Genomic DNA, 17,724 nt, shown 5'->3' with positions numbered 1-17,724 from the left:
CAACTTACTTCTTTCATCAAAGCCCCAGCAAACCTCCCTTCTCATCTCAGTGTACCAACCAAGTCACAAGCTTTTTCTCAACCTACTCCTTGGCTTAGTCTAGGTTCCTGACCCAGGTATAGGTTAGAGGATGTGATTAGTATTTTGTTTAGGACTTAAACTGCAGTGGCAGTCAACCCCCAAATCGCATTTAACACAGCTAAAATTTTATTCTTCTCACTACATGGCAGTGTGGGTCAGCAGGGGGCGCTCTACCATTATAGTCACCCTAGGACCAAGGCTAATGGAGGCTTCACCTTGACACAGGCTTTATCAATCACTGCAGCAGAGGAAGGGGGTCTGGTGAATCATACACTGGCTTTCAAAAGCATCTGCCTAGAAGTGACATATATCATTTGTATTCACATTTTACTGGCCAAAGCAAGTCATATGGTCACTCCTAACTTCAACAAGCTGGGAAATACAATTCTGCTATGTACCTAGGAGAACCAGAATATTTATGAACAGCCCCAATTACTACTGTAATTACTCTTGGCTCAATCAGGACCAACTGTGGTAATGACTATAGAGTTAGCTTCTCCGAAAACACATGTACTTCCTTGGTAATGGCATCCCTTAGTAAATATCAGGTATTATAAGGAAGAAAGCAATGGATGCTAAGGAGGCAAACAATAATGTTTATTATATAAGTTCTATGAAGGCAAACTGATTTCAGACATCAAATAGAGAAAGCAAGATCATGAACAGATTGGCAAAGGTTGAGAAGCAACCACTATAAGAATGTAGCCACCTAGAGATCTGCACAGTAGAAAGGGCCCAGATCAACATAGGCAGCAAGCCCAATAGTGCATGCGTTAGTCTCTTTGCTGCTGTATTTCCCAGCCCAGGAGTGGGATCATAAGAAGCAGATCAGGAAGAGTAGAAATGACGAATGATTTGACAGGCTTTGGGTTGTTGATTGAGGTCTTGGGTTGTTGAAGTTAAGGACTGAAGAAGTAAAGGGGTTCTCCAATGGGTAGTAGGACCCAAATCAAATTTGGGCAAAAGTCATATTTTTAAACTAGGATAAGTCCTTGAGAAGGAACCTATAACAGAAACAAAGACTTGTGGTAGGTGGTACAGACAGATGAAATGTTACCAAATAATGAAAAATGGAGGACAGCAATCTGAAAGAGATAGTGAAACAAAGGCCTCTGTCTCCCACAGGGCCTTACAGATATTAAAAAGGTTTCCATGGGAGAAGACAGTGTCAGTTTACATTAGAGCCATGTTTCTACCCAGGGGAGGCGACACAATTCATAAAATAAACAACTCTAGTTCCAGGTTCAATGGCTCATGCTGTAATCCTTGCATTTTGGGAGGCTGAGGTGGGAGGATTGCTTAAGGCCAGGAGTTCAAGGCCAACTTGGCCAACATAGTGCGACTCCATCTCAAAAAAAACAAAAAAGAAAGAGAGAGAGAGAGAAGGAAAAGAAAGGAAAGGAAAAGAAAAGAAGAGAAACTCTAGATCTGCAGTCAAGTTCAGGTTTGAGTCCCAGCAGTGACTACAAATAGCTTGAAATGGGTAAATCATCATAAACTTCTTTCAACTTGTTTCCTCAACAGAAGAAAAGGGATAAATATGCCGCCTCTATCTTCCTCAAAGCTTTATGTAAAGATTGAATTAGACAGGAAAGCCTCTTGATAGACTAAAAAACCCTAGTGAATGTATGGAATTTTAATACTTGAGTGAGTCAGTGGTAGGAGTTGAGAAGGTTAAGGATATAGGCAAGATGCTATCTTCAATTGAATAGGGCCCAGAGGGAACTACAGACTGGAGATAACAGTAGGCTGACAGGCATTGTCTTGGTCAGAATTGGCCCAAGAATAAAATAAAATGTATTGATTCACATAACAGGAAATCATTGTAAGGGTAAGAATAGCTACAAGTGTGGCAGAATTTAGGAGCTCAAGTATCATGATTGGAAATCTGTCTCTCTCCCCCTCTAGTCTCTGCCTTAGTAATCCTTATAGAAAAAAAGAGTGGCTTTTTCTTTTTTTTTCATTTCAACAAAACCGTTAGGTAGCCTGATTGTCTGTCCTGGAACCTATATCTGGTCACTATGATGGGTTTCAATCCCTGCTGAATCACATGGATGGAGAGTTGGGAAGGAATAAAAACTGGGGCAGCAAATGAAAACCACTCACATTCACCATAGGAAGTAGGTTTAAGAGGCTTGTTCCAGAAGTGATGGTTGCAGAGAAGATGCAGGACAGAGGAGGGAAGAAAATCAAGGGAGGATCCAAGGCGCAGGAAGAGTATCACTCTGGAGAAAGGCAAGTTTAGAAAGGGACTTACCAAGTGCACTTTGGGGGATGGAGAGGTGGTGTGGAGAGACAGATGCTGGAAGACATCTATAAGTCAAATAAGGGGAAGGCAGCAAAGACATAGTTAAGAATTCCCAAAGCAGCCCCAAATGCTTTTTGAGAAATAGTAGCTTAGGAGAGAAAAGCAGCCACTGTCACGTTCTTTCTCTGCTTGGTGAGTGTTTTGTTCCCAACTATTGGTAGGGGCAGGGGAGGAGGTGAGAGGGGTGAGAAGGCTACATCATTAGGAAGCAGTCAGATGCCTAAATGATGCTGGAAACATGGACACAGATGCCCATAACATTGTGATGATTTTATAGCTTAATGAGTCTCGGTGAGAAATGCAGCAAAGAAATTATTACTAACTTTACTATAAGTTACAGCCTGTCACAGATGTGAAATGTGACATACACCACATGGTAGGTCCTCCCCACCCACACACTAAACATAAAGGCCCACCCTGTCTTGCCTTTTTTCCACCCTCCTACATACACATAATACCTGCACATAGGCACATAGCAGCAGGAAAAGATTCTCCTGGAATATTGTCAGAATCATTCTTTAGACCTCCCAGGTAGGTCACTACCCTGAAATGAAAAGCTGCCAGCCTCCAATTTTTGAAGCTGGTAGAATAGAGCTGATTAAAGCTGATTCTATACTGTGCAAATACTGTGAGAGGCAATTTCATTCTGCATCCATCCTCTGGATGCTAACAACTGCCATCACTACCACCCCTGATATTGGTACAGTTCCAAACATGTTCAAACAGAAGGGCCTCACCTCATGCTTAACCAAATGAAGCTATTACCCCACTTCTGATCCTGTACTTGAAGGCTTGACTATGCCAGAAAATTGGAGCACAGAGATCACAGTTCCAGATTAAGGCATTGGAAGGCTAGGATGAATCCATCGTATGACTCAGAGATTGAATCCCAGGAAAAAATGTAAAGGGTGACTTAGAGAACCTAATTCCTTCTGAAAGTGGCAGGGCGGGGGTCAGGGGGGTCTGGAATTCCTGAATTCTTACCTCATATGCATAGTTCCTATTAATCTCTCCTCTGTAGTTATTGCCAGGAAATCTTCTCTGGTCACAGACCCTAGAGTTCTGGTTTTCTCCCACATCCACAAAAGACATCTTGTACTACTCCCAGGTGGATGACAGTAATTATTGCACATAGTACAGGAAGTATTACTTTAAAAAGAAATAGTACAGAAACATAGAACATATGATCCAGCAATTCCTAGGTACCTACTCCACAAAGTTGAAAACAGGCACTCAAACAAATACTTGTACACAAACGTCCATAGCAGTGCTACCCACTATGGCCAAAATATGACAACAACCTAAATCCAGCAATAGCTGAATGGATATACATATAGTAGTATATACATATAATGGCATACTACTCAGTCATAAAAAGGAACAAAATAGTGATACATGTCACAACATGTAAAAACCTCAAAAACATTTTAAGTGAAATAGCCAGACATAAAAGGTCACATATTATATGACCCCATTTATTTGGAATACTCAGAATAAGTAAATCCACAGAGACAGAAAGAAGACTGGTGGTTGCCAAGGGCTAGGGGGAAGGAAGAATGAAGAGTAACTGCTTTACAGATATGGCCTTTTCTTTTGGGGTGATAAAAGTGTTTTGCAATTGAATACAGGTGGGAGATACACAATACTGTGAATATACTAAATGCCACAGAATTGTTCACTTTAAAATGGTTAATTTTAAATTTCACCACACATGCAAAAAAAGTGGGGGAATACCAACTCAGCTGGCTTACACATTTATACCCCCATACCCTCCTTTTTTTCTACCTGAAGGTGAAGGTGGATCAGTCATTATGAAGCAATAAGCATTTGCCAAAGCAGGCTGAGCAGAAAGATAAAAGGAACCTGGGTCTTGAATATGATGAAGGCAACCACAAAACCACCATTTTTTTATGAACAAAATAAAACTCCTAGATTTAAAAACAAAACAGCACAATCTTTGTTCTTTACAAATGTCCTCTTTAAAGAGTGATCTTAAGATAGACTAAGCGAAAAAATTAATGTGCAAGTCTTAGGCTAGATGTATTTGCTAGATGTATTTCTGGTTAAGTGGCTTTACCAGGTGCTGGGAAAATGCCCTTTGATCAGCACTCACCACCCATAAACATTCCAAACAGGAAGTTCTGGACAAAAAAAATTAAGACAAAATACCATCACAGACATTAGGTATAGAAATTATAACAGAAATGGAAAATAGCCCTTTATATAAGGTCCATAGTTTACTCATGGCCTGAAGAAGCTGCCACATCATTGTTTATTCATTCAACAAATAGGTATTAATGACTATGTGCCAGGCATTGAGCCAAACTACTACAGGGAGCAAGAAATAGCTTCTGCTTTCATGGAGCATGCATTCTAGTGCAGCAGGGGAGGATAGAAAATAAAAATATGAGTAATTTAACATACAATATCTATGAATACATGTATCTAGAGCAACACACTGTGCTTCCAACTCGCCTCTGATTTAGGACTGGCTCTTAGCTCCTCCATCTCTGGCATAGTTTCACAGCATGCTCAGGTTCCTCAGTTACCCAGAAGTCAGTACCTTTGTCAATATTACACCATTGGTCTCAGTAATTAAAAATTTCTCAGTTCCTTATCACCATTACTGCAGTTTCCTTCCATTCTATCCTACTTCAGGAAAAAAGCAACAAACAAACCATACTACCCCAACCATCCCAACTCACCTTCCCAATGGGTAAAAATAAACCAGAAACAAAATCCATTTGTTCCCAAGAACAAAAAGCCTACAAACAAAACAAAACCTACCTTTCAGGTAGAGGGTGGGGGAGGAGAGGAGGATGGACACAGCATTCACATAAAAAAAAACTTGTATATGAGGCGACAGATCCAAGATGGCCAATTAGGAGCAACTCAGGATTGCAGCTTCCTGCGAAAGCACAGAGGGTGAGTGGACTCCGTATTTCCAGATGGATTTTTATTGCCCACAGACCAGGAGATTCCCACGCGGAGGAGTCCCACAGGTCGCCAGCGTGGCTGTTTTGGCCCCCAGGGCTGTTTTGGCTGACTCAGCTGTTTGGCTGGCGCAGCCGTTTTCGTAGGTGTGGCTGTTTTGCCGGCGCCCAAACCGAACAAAATACACCATCCAGGTGCCGTTTTAGCTGGCGATTGGAGCTCCTGGGAGAAACAGGCACCCATTTATCTGATTTAAAAGGGCACTGAAACGGAGCCAGGCCAGGAGATTCCCGGGGAAAAAAGTACCAGGAATTTCAGCACGGCTGTTTCAGCCAGCGCAGTGAGTCACGGCACGGGAAATAATACAGATCCCGGCGCCTTTTCAACAGGCGACTGGAACACCTGGGAGAGAGTCGACCCTTCAATTAAAAAAAAAAAAAAAATGACGCTGAGGCAGGGAGCCAGGTGAAGGTGATCAAGCTTAGCTGGTCCCACCCCCACAAAAAAACAGCAATCTGAAACTCTCTGGATTGAGAGTTTCGCAGCAACCACAGCTGAACCCGGGATGGTCCAGCTCTGTGGGGGAGGGGTGACCGCCATTACCGAGGCATACCACCACTATGGAGGAATACGCAATTGCTGAGGCAGCCCGCCGTTGCTGAGGCAGCCCGCCGTTGCTGAGGCAGCCCGCCGTTGCTGAGGCAGCCCGCCGTTGCTGAGGCAGCCTACCATTACAGAGGGAGTCTGCCATTACAGAGGTGGGCCACCACTGCTGAGGCAGTTCTAACTACACCGATATAAACAAGACTTCAGGGAAGTTCACACAGGAGCTGGGCAGAGCCCACAGGAGCTCAGCAAAGCCTCTGCCTGCAGACAGTGACTAGGCTGCCTCCTCCATGAGCAGGGAAGCATTGAAAAAAGGCAGCATCACAACAGAAACTCATAATTGAAGCCCTAACTCTCCGGGACAGAGCAGCTGGGGAAAAAAAAAATGAGTTCTACTGCAGCAGACTTAAACATACCTGCCCAGCAGCTCTGAATGAACAACAGAGCTCACAGCTCAGCATTTGAGCTCCTATAAAGGACAGACTGTCTCCTCAAGCAGCTCCCTGACCCCTGTATATCCAAAGAGTCACCTCATAAAGGAGAGCTCAGACTGGCATCTGCTGGGTATCCTTCTGGGACAAAGACAGCAGAAGAAGAAACTGGCAGCAACCCTTACTGTTCTGCAGCCGCTGCAGGTGATCCCCAGGCAAGCAAGGCCTGGAGTGGACCTCAGCAGTCCTATAGCAGAGGGGCCTGAATGTTAGAAGGAAAACTAAGAAACAGAAAAAAATAACTTCATCATCAACAAACTGGATGTCCACTCAGAGACACATATCTGAAAATCAAAAACTACAAAGACGACAGGTGGATAAATCCACAAAGATGGGAAGAAACCAGGGCAAAAAGGATGAAAACACCCAAAACCAGGCCACCTCTCCTCCTACAAGTGATCACAACTCCTCACCAGGAAGGGAACAAGTCTGGATGGAGAATGAGTGTGATGAACTGACAGAATGAGGCTTCAGAAGGTGGATAATAAGAAACTTCTCTGAGCTAAAAGAACATGTTCTAACCCAATGCAAAGAAACTAAGAATCCTGAAAAAAGATTTGATGAAATGCTAATGAGAATAAACAACTTACAGAGGAATATGAGTGAATTGATGGAGCTGAAAAACACAACATGAAAACTTCACGAAGCATACACAAGTTTCAACAGCCGAATTGACCAAGCAGAAGAAAGGATATCAGAGGTCAAAGATAAACTCAATGAAATAAAACAAGAAGGCAAGATTAGAGAAAAAAGGGTAAAAAGAAATGAAAAAAGGCTCCAAGAAATATGGGACTATGTGAAAAGCCCTAATCTACATTTCATAGGTGTACCTGAACATGACGGAGAGAATTAATGCAAGCTGGAAAATACTCTTCAGGATATTATCCAGGAAAACTTCCCCAACCTAGCAAGGCAGGACAATATTCAAGTCCAGTAAATACAGAGAACACCACAAAGATATTCGTCAAGAAGAGCAACCCCAAGGCACATAATTGTCAGATTCCCCAGGGTTGAAATGAAGGAGAAAATGCTAAGGGCAGCCAGAGAGAAAGGTCGGGTTACCGACAAAGGGAAGCCCATCAGGCTCACAGCAGATCTCTCAGCAGAAACCCTGCAAGCCAGAATAGAGTGGGGGCCAATATTCAACATCCTTAAAGAAAAGCACTTTCAACCCAGAATTTCATATCCAGCCAAACTAAGCTTCATAAGTGAAGGAAAAATAAAATTCTTTACATACAAGCAAGTTTTCAGAGATTTCATCACCACCAGGCCTGCTTTACAAAAGCTCCTGAAAGAGGCACTAAACATAGAAAGGAACAACCAGTACCAGCCACTCCAAAAACATACCAAATGGTAAACAGCATGGGCACAATGAAGAAACTGCATCAACTAACAGGCAAAACAGCCAGCTAGCATCAAAATGGCAGGACCAAATTCACACACAACAATATTAACCCTAAATGTAAATGAGCTAAATGCCCCAATCAAAAGACACAGACTGGCAAATTGGATAAAAAGCCAAAACCCATTGGTGTGCTGTATCCAGGAAACCCATCTCACATGCAAGGATACACAAAGGCTCAAAATAAAGGGATGGAGGAAGATTTACCAAGCAAATGGAGAGAAAAAAAGCAGGAGTTGCAATTTTCATCTCTGATAAAATAGACTTTAAACCAACAAAGATCAAAAGAGACAAAGAAGGACATTACATAATGGTAAAAGGATCAACGCAACAAGAAGAGCTAATGATCCTAAATATATACGCACCCAATACAGGAGCACCCAGATACATAAAGCAAGTTCTCAATGACTTACAAAGAGACTTAGACTCCCACATAATAATAGTGGGAGAATATAACACCCCATTGTCAATATTAGACAGATCAACAAGACAGAAAATTAACAAGGATATCTAGGACTTGAACTCAGACCTGGACCAAGCCAACCTAATAGATATTTACAGAACTCTCCATCCCAAATCCACAGAATATACATTCTTCTCAGCACTACATCACACCTACTCTAAAATTGACCACATAATTGGAAGTAAATCACTCCTCAACAAATGCAAAAGAACAGAAATAATAACAGTCTCTCAGACTACAGTGCAATCAAGTTAGAACTCAGAATTTAGAAACTAACTCAGAACTGCACAGCTTCATGGAAACTGAACAATTGGCTCTTGAATGTTTACTAGATAAACAATGAAATGAAGGCAGAAATAAAGATGTTCTTCAAAACCAATGAGAATGAAGACACAACATACCAGAATCTCTGGTACACATTTAAAGCAGTGTCTAGAGGAAAATATATAGCAGTAAATGCCCACATAAGAAGCAAGGAAAGATCTAAAATCCGCACCCTATCATCAAAATTGAAAGAGCTAGAGGAGCAAGACCAAAAAACTCAAAACCTAGCAGAAGACAAGAAATAACTAAGATCAGAGCAGAACTGAAGGAGAGAGAGACATAAAAAAACCCTTCAAAAAATCAATAAATCCAGGAGCTGGTTTTTCAAAAAGATCAACAAAATAGACCACTAGCCAGATTAATAAAAGAGAAAAGAGAGAATCATCAAATAGATGCAGTAAAAAACGATAAAGGGGATATCACCACAGATTCTACAGAAATTCAAACCATCATCAGAGATTATTACAAACAACTCTGTGCACATAAACTAGTAAACCTGGAAGAAATGGATAAATTCCTGGACAGTTGTATCCCCCCAAGCCTAAACCAGGAAGAAGTCGAACCCTGAACAGACCAATAACAAGGTCTGAAGTTGAGGCAGCAATTAAGAGCCTACCACCCAAAAAATGCCCAGGTCCAGTTGGGTTCACAGCTGAATTCCACCAGACATACAAAGAGGAGCTGCTACCATTCCTTCTGAAACAATTCAAACAATCCAAAAAGAGGGAATCCTTCCCCAAATCATTTTATGAGACAAACATCATCCTGATACCAAAACCCAGCAGAGACTCATCAAGAAAAGAAAACTTCAGGCCAATATCCATGATGCACATAGGTGCGAAAATCTTCAATAAAATACTGGCAAGCCGAATGCAACAGCACATCAAAAAGCTTATCCACCATGATCAAGTAGGCTTCATCCCAGGGATGCAGGGCTGGTTCAACATACACAAGTCTATAAACATAATTCAACACATAAACAGAACCAAAGACAAAAAACACATGATTAGCTCAATTGATGCAGAGAACGCCTTTGACAAAATTCAACAGCCCTTTATGCTAAAAACTCTCAATAAACTAGGTATTGATGGAACATATCTCAAAATAATAAAAGCTATTTATGACAAACCAACAGCCAATATCATACTGAATGGGCAAAAACTGGAAGCATTCACTTTGAAATCTGGCACTAGACAAGGATACCCTCTCTCACCACTCCTATCAATATAGTATTGGAAGTTCTAGCCAGAGCAATCAGGCAAGAAAAAGAAATAAAGGGTATTCAAATAGGAAAGGAGGAAGTCAAATTGTCTCTATTTGCAGACAACATGGTTGTATATCTATAAGACCCCATTGTCTCAGCCCAAAATCTTCTGAAACTGATAAGCAACTTGAGCAAAGTCTTAGAATACAAAATCAATGTGCAAAAATCACAAGTATTCCTATACACCAATAACAGACTTAAAGAGAGCCAAATCAAGAACGAACTGCCATTCACAATTCCTACAAAGAGAATAAAATACCTAGAAATACAACTAACAAGGAGCGTAATGGAACTCTTCAAGAAGAACTATAAACCACTGCTCAACAAAATTAGAGAGGACACAAACAGATGGAGAAACATTCCATGTTCATGGTTAGGAAGAATCAATATCGTGAAAATGGCCATACTGCCCAAAGAAATTTACAGATTCAATGCTATCCCCATCAAGCTACCAATGACCTTCTTCACAGAACTGGAAAAAAACACTTTAAACTTCATATGGTACCAAAAGAGAGCCTGCATAGCCAAGTCAATTCTAAGCAAAAAGAACAAAGCAGGTGGCATCACACTACCAGACTTCAAACTATACTACAAGACTGCAGTAATCAAAACAGCATGGTACTGGTACCAAAACAGAGATATAGACCAATGGAACAGAACAGAGGCCTCGGAGGCAACACAACACATCTACAACCATCCGATCTTTGATAATGCTGACAAAAACAAGCAATGGGGAAAGGATTCCCTGTTTAATAAATGGTGTTGGGAAAACTGGCTAGCCATGTGCAGAAAGAAGAAACTGGACCCCTTCTTGACATCTTACACTAAAATTAACTCCAGATGGATTAAAGACTTAAACATAAGACCTAACACCATAAAAACCCTAGAAGGAAATCTAGGCAAAACCATTCAGGACATAGGCATAGTCAAGGACTTCATGACCAAAACATCAAAAGCATTGACAACAAAAGCCAAAATAGACAAATGGGACCTCATCCAACTCCACAGCTTCTTGATGGCAAAAGAAACAGTCATTAGAGTGAGTCAGCAACCAACAGAATGGGAAAAAATTTTTGCAGTCTACCCATCTGACAAAGGTTGATAGCCAGAATCTAAAAAGAACTAAAACAGATTTACAAGAAAAAAACAAACAACCCCATTCAAAAGTGGGCGAAGGATATGAATAGACACTTTACAAAAGAAGACATACATGAGGCCAACAAACATATGAAAAAATGCTCATCACGGGGCATTAGAGAAATGCAAATCAAAACTACATTGAGGTACCATCTCATGCCAGTTAGAATGGCGATCATTAAAAATTCTGGAGACAACAGATGCTGGAGAGGATGTGGAGAAATAGGAACACTTTTACACTGTTGGTGGGAGTGTAAATTAGTTCAACCATTGTGGAAGACAGTGTGGCGATTCCTCAAGGACCTAGAAATAGACCATTTGACCCAGCAATCCCATTACTGGGTATATATATCCAAAGGATTATAAATCATTCTACTATAAGGACACATGCAAACGAATGTTCACTGCAGCACTGTTTACAATAGCAAAGGCATGGAACCAACCCAAATGCCCATTGATGATAGACTGGACAGGGAAAATGTGGCACATATACACCATGGAATACTATGCAGCCATCAAAAACGATGAGTTTGTGTCCTTTGTAGGGACATGGATGAACCTGGCAACCATCATTCTCAGCAAACTGACACAAGAGCAGAAGATCAAACACCACATGTTCTCACTCATAGGTGGGTGATGAACAATAAGAACACCTGGACATAGGGAGGGGAGCATCACACACTGGGGCCTTTGGAAGGGAAACAGGGAAGGGACAGCAGGGGGTAGGGCGTTGGGAGAGATAGCATGGGGAGAAATGCCAGATATACGTGATGGGGAGGAAGGCAGCAAATCACACTGCCATGTATGTATCTATGCAACAATCTTGCATGTTCTTCACATGTACCCCAAAACCCAAAATGCAATAAAAAAAAAACTTGTATATGAGGAAAAATGCAAATAGTCATTAAATATAATATGTAGGGTTATTCATGTAACTCTAGCACCTGAACAACATGCCTTAGTCAGGTGCTGTCCAATAGAAATAGAATTTAAGCTACAAATGTGAGCTGTTTATATAGTTTTACATGTTTGAAAAGTCATATTAAAAGAAAAAAAATCAGGTAAAATTATTTTTAACAGTATATTTATTTAATTCAACATATCTATGATATAGTCTTTTCAATACATATTCTATATAAAAAATTAAGATGTATTACATTCTTTCTTTTCATACTGAGTCTTCAAAATTCAGCATGTATTATATATTTACAGCCTACCTCAATTTGGACTAGATACATTTCAAGTGCATGCTGGCAACTACCTTATTGAACACTGCAGCCCTAGACAAAGTACTCACTTAATTCTCTTTTCCATAAACATTAAAGTTATGGCTACTAGAATTGAAGCCTCTAAACATCTCATTGGCTATGCCCTAGAAACTATATCCCAACATCCCCTACTGATAGTTCAGGAGACACAGCCTTAGGTGCCATGTTCCACAAGTGAACATAATTAACTGAGTAAGAACATAATTAACTGACTTGCCATTCAGGCAGGAATAAAATGATGAGTGCTGTTGGAGAAAAGGCCATGTTCCCCTAGTGCCAATTCTGTCCATCTGTCCATTCAATGTTTATTGAGAGCCTACTACGTGCCAGAATTAATTCTCTATGCCCCCAAGGAGTTTACAGTCTTGGGGGAGGGGTTGATAGACATAAACAATCAAATAAGAAATAAACAAGTTCATTTCAAATAATTTTTCTATGTAGAAAATAAAACAAAAATATGATAGTGAATGGAAGAGATTCCTTTAGAGAAAGGAGAAGACTGACTTCTGTGAGGTGAGTTTGAAGCTGAGAATGAAATAACAGAGACAAGAGTGAAGTATACCTCAAAGGCAAAGATCTAAGGCAGGAAAAAGGTTGGCATATTTGAGAAACACAGAGAATGTCAATATGGTTAGAGAGTAGACTAGCAGATGTGGGTAGTCAGGGGCCAGACCATGTAAGGCCTATTGAATAGAGTAAGTTTGGATCTTATTCTAAGAAAAATCAATGAAGAGTTTTAAGGGGAGTGAGATAATCTAATTTACATTTAAAAGATCCCTTTGTGTGTGTGAAATGGTTAAAATGTATGTGTGTGTGTGAGGGGGATAAGCATGGAAGCAGAGAGACCAGTTGGGAGGTTGCTGTAGTAGTCAAGGTGAAAGTTCATGTGGCTGAGAGTAGGGTGGAGGTGGTGGAAATAATGAAGTCAGATTTAGATTATAGTTTCAATGTATTAGCAAGTCATCACCTCTACTTTTTTATATTTTGAGTCTAACAGGACTTGCTGATAAGTTGGATGTAGGATAAAAAAAAGAAAAGATAGTCAACTATTAAGACTTTTGGCTTAAGCTTGTAGGTAAAATGGTGGTGACATTTACTGAGTCTGGAACAGGAGGAAACCTGTTTCTCCTCCTATATTTGTAATGGTGTTAATGGAATCACTAACCAGCTAGACACCTGACAATCATCCAAGACACTGCCCTACCCAAATAGTCACCAAAGTTTCTTAAATTTGTCTCTACTTTCTCATCCCCACTGACTTGATCAGGTCTTTTGATCAAATTACTTACCAAGACTATTGAAATGGCCTTAATAGCCTCTAGGTTTAACCTCCAATCCAGTATCAATACTACAAATTACTCCTCTGCTTAAAATTATCCAGCAATCTTTTTGAAGAGCAATTTAGCAGTATATATCAGAGTTTAAAACAGACATGCCCTATGTTTCTTTTTTATGATTCTATTCTACAGAAATACTTGAAGAGAATGAAAATGAGTGATTATTGCACTGTAATAGTGAAAAACTGGACATTACCTAAATGCCCATCAATAAAGGAATTTTTACATAAGCCATTATACAACTATAAAATTCTATTTTATTTTTAAAAATGAAGATATAAATATGCTGAATGGAAAGCTCTCCAAAATATTTCAAAATCAAATGGCAATGTGTATGATATAATTCCATTTGTGTAAAAAGCACTGTAGTTTATCTGTATATGTGTGGTCTAAAGGCCTAGGAAAGGTCTGGGAGGATACAGATTAAACTATCAACAATGATTACCTCAGTATAAGATAACAGTGGGCTGGGGAGTTTTCGTTGTTTACTATATTTATTTCTTATTGAATGAATGTTTAAATAATTAAAACATTAACAACAAAAAACTGTACAATCATCCTGTATGCCTCAGTGATTCAAGGCATTTTCAGATCTAGCACCACCCTTCTTTCCAGACTAATTTCTTAGACTTATTTACATTAGGTAGGCCATTATGCACTTCTGCATTATGGGAAACGTGGATTGACTATTGAAACTGGATTGTGTACTAGGCCTACCTGCATTGCAACTAGCATAGGAAAGACTACCTCTGATACTCAGAAGGTCATGAAGCTCTTTCTGAAGAGAAGCTAAGGTACTTGTTCCTGCTCTGAGGGCATGCCAAAATAGGTTCATTACTTTAGCTCTTCAAAGGAAAAAGTAAAATTTCATAACTCTTTCCTCTTTCCAACCCATCCTGGCATTAGATGTTTTAAAAGTACCTGTACATATCTTTTTCACTGTTTATTTTGCTTCTTTTGTAGCAGAAAGAGACAACAGAATTGACAGTAAATGTACCATAGTGCCGATTCTTTTCTAAAAATCTTCCTCATTTTTAGATATTAAAAAAAATAAAGTGATAGTCGCTCAGCTCTGCTAGAGATTACATACATAAAGTAGCTTTAGTGAAAACAAACCAAAGGTGAAATTATATCAATTTCTAAATTCTAAAGATTTCCATATTCGTTTTTTGATTGTTATTGTCTACTTTTAAACTCAAGAATAAAGAGAATAAGAAAGTACATATGAGAGTCTTTCAATTGTGGTCCTGGCTGGAAATCTAACCATTAAACCAACTGGCAGAAAAGAAAATGAACTGTTCTTCCCAATCTTGTTTCCATTCAGTGTCCAGTTGTCTCAGATAATAACAAGTTACGAAATGAATCAATTGTTTCTCCCTCACTCATTCAGATGGCTAAAAATGAAGTAACTGGGCAAGATGAGGATGGAGAAACCAAATCAGCTCATGTTTTTGCTGCGATTTGCTACAACCTCAATCCTAAACCTGCCACCTACATTAATCCCTTAATTAAAATATCCTTTATCTGGTCTGAATTACTACAGCATATGAGAAGACTAAAAAAGAGCCCAAATAGCCAAAGCAATCCTAAGCTAAAAGAACAAAGCCAGAGGTATCACACTACCCGACTTCAAACTATACTGCAACACTAAGTAACCAAAATAGAATGGTACTGGTACAAAAACAGACACATAGACCAATGGAACAGAAAATAGGGAACCCAGAAATAAAGCCACACACCTACAACCATCCAGTCTTCGACAACTTCAACAAAAACAAGAAATGGGGAAAGGACTCCCTATTCAATATAATGGTGCTAGGACAACTGGCTAGCTATATGCAGAAGACTGAAACTGGACCTCTTCCTTTCATCATATACAATAATCAGCTGAAGATGAATGAAAGACTTAAATGTAAACCCTAAAACTACAAAAACCCTAGAAGAAAAGCTAGGAAATACCATTCTGGACATAGGCCCTAGCAAAAATTTTATAATGAAGATGCCAAAAACAGCTGCAGTAAAAACAAAAACTGACAAATGGGGCCTAATTAAACTTAAGAGCTCCTTCTACATGGCAAAAGAAACTATCAACAGAGTAAACAACCTACAGAACAGGAGAAAATATTTGCAAACTATGCATTCAACAAAGCTCTACTATCCAGAATCTATAAAAAACTTAAGTCAACAAGCAAAAACCGAACAAATCCCTTTAAAGTATGGGCAAAAAAAATACAAAGACATTTCTTAAAAGAAGACATACATGTGGCCAACAAGAATATGAAAAAAATGTTCAGTATCACTAATCTTTAGAGAAATGCAAATCAAAACCACTATGAGACAATATCTCACACTAGTCAGAACGGCTATAACTAAAAAGTCAAAAAAATAGCAGATGCTGGCAAGGTTGCAGAGAAAGGGAATGTTTAGACACTGCTGGTGGGAATGTAAACTAGTTCAGCCACTGTGGAAAGCAGTCTGGAGATGTCTCAAAGAGCTTAACACAGAGTTATTGGGTCAGGCATGGTGGCTTACACCTGTAATCCCAGCACACTTTGCGAGGCTGAGGTGGGAGGATCACCTGAGGTCGGAGACCAGCCAGGCCAACAAGGTGAAACCCTGCTTCTACTAAATATACAGAAATTAGCAGGTGTGGTGACACACGTTTGTAATCCCAGCTACTCGGGAGGCTGAGACATGATAATTGCTTTAACCTGAGAGGCAGAGTAAGCTGAGATCATGCCACTGCACTCCAGCCTGGGCAAGAGTGAGACTTTGTCTCAAAAAAAAAACAAAAAAAAAACCACCCAATAGAGCTACCATTTAACCCAGCAATCTCATTACTGGATATATACCCAAGAAAATATGTCATTCCACCTAAGAACACATGCCCATCACTAGTGGACAGGATAAAGAAAATGTGGTTCATATAAACCACGGAACACTACACAGCCATAAAAAAGAATGAGATCCTGTCTTTTGCAGCACATGGATGGAGCTGGAGGCCGTTATCTCAGGCGAATTAATGCAATAGAAGATCAAACACCCCATATTCTCACTTATAAGTTGGAACTAAACAACGAGTACATGTGGACACAAAGAAGGGAACAATAGACCCCAGGGCCTAGTTGAGCGTGGAGGGTAGGAGGAGGGTGAGGACTAAAAAACTACCTATCGGATACAACGCTTATTACCTGGGTGGCAAAATAATCTGTACACCAAACCCCATAACATGCAATTTAACCATATAAGAAACCTGCACGTCATATACCCCTGAACCTAAAAGTTGGAAGAAACAATCACTCTGCATCCCACAAATATATACAATTATTATGTATCAACTAAAAATGAAAGGAACACAAAAACAAACAAAAATCCCTCTCTCATTGCCCCTCTCCCTTTGCTCCCTACTGTAAAAACTTCAGGGAGGATCTGCTACACAAACTTGTGTTGATGTTACTATGGGGAGTCAAGGACAGGTGGTGTAGAGGAGAGATGGAAAAGCCGGGGAAGCAGAAAGGCGGAGTCAGAGGATACAAGCTCCCTGCCTACAATCCCCCATCCCCTACCATCCTCGAAAAAGAATTTTCATCTCCCAAAAGAAATGATACTAAAAGAAGTAGTCCAACGTGTTAGGAAAAGAGTTCCATTTAAATCTTAAAGGACAGTGGGAAAGTTGGGACACTTGTTCAGCTGACACTTGAGATACACGAATATAGTCAACCACATTCAGAGAAACCAAGTTTCTCCACCATCGCTTACAGGCTGTGTGTGGTGATGACTCTAGCTGTCCTGGGGTCAAGACACAGTGACTACATGTATCTGCCAAACTTGGGTGTGAGCCTGCCCTCACTAGAGCTTCAGAGGCTAATTGGCAGGGCTCCCATTTTTGATCCTTCTGTCACTGACTGGCTCTTCTCACCAGATTGTTGTGCTACTCAAGACACAAATCTATTTGATAAAGTAATATAAATTCTATTGAGTCTTATTAAATGTCACTGGAAGGGGGTAGTTACCTATTAAATTATATCTTCCCATTGATTCTGAGTATAAATTTAGAAATGTTTATCCAAGGAAATGATAACTCTGGATTTTTTTTTTTTTTTTTTTTT

The 17,724-nt window shown here is 39.9% G+C and overlaps 1 protein-coding gene and 1 pseudogene across 2 annotated transcripts in view; both read right to left on the bottom strand.

Annotated features, from left to right (window-relative positions):
- The window catches only part of LOC108292551, a 16,847-nt pseudogene extending 11,334 nt beyond the window's left edge, over positions 1 to 5,513 (bottom strand). Inside the window, exon 1 of the transcript XR_005197556.1 lies at positions 5,375 to 5,513. The product of XR_005197556.1 is annotated as a nucleosome assembly protein 1-like 1 (transcript). The remainder of the gene's footprint in view (positions 1 to 5,374) is intronic.
- Positions 5,514 to 5,637: 124 nt separating this feature from the next.
- Positions 5,638 to 17,724, bottom strand: part of GTF2E1 (general transcription factor IIE subunit 1) — a 46,830-nt gene continuing 34,743 nt past the window's right edge. The window contains exons 6-7 of the mRNA XM_037733128.1: positions 5,937 to 6,048; positions 5,638 to 5,742 (exon numbers count right to left, since the gene is read on the bottom strand). Of these exons, the coding sequence (XP_037589056.1) occupies positions 5,638 to 5,742; positions 5,937 to 6,048 (217 nt within the window). The remainder of the gene's footprint in view (positions 5,743 to 5,936; positions 6,049 to 17,724) is intronic.

The sequence above is a fragment of the Cebus imitator genome, unplaced genomic scaffold (assembly GCF_001604975.1).
Source record: "Cebus imitator isolate Cc_AM_T3 unplaced genomic scaffold, Cebus_imitator-1.0 Scaffold494, whole genome shotgun sequence".
NCBI lineage: Eukaryota > Metazoa > Chordata > Mammalia > Primates > Cebidae > Cebus > Cebus imitator.
Note: the sequence above shows the minus strand (reverse complement) of the source record. Positions and strands in the feature narration are given on the sequence as shown.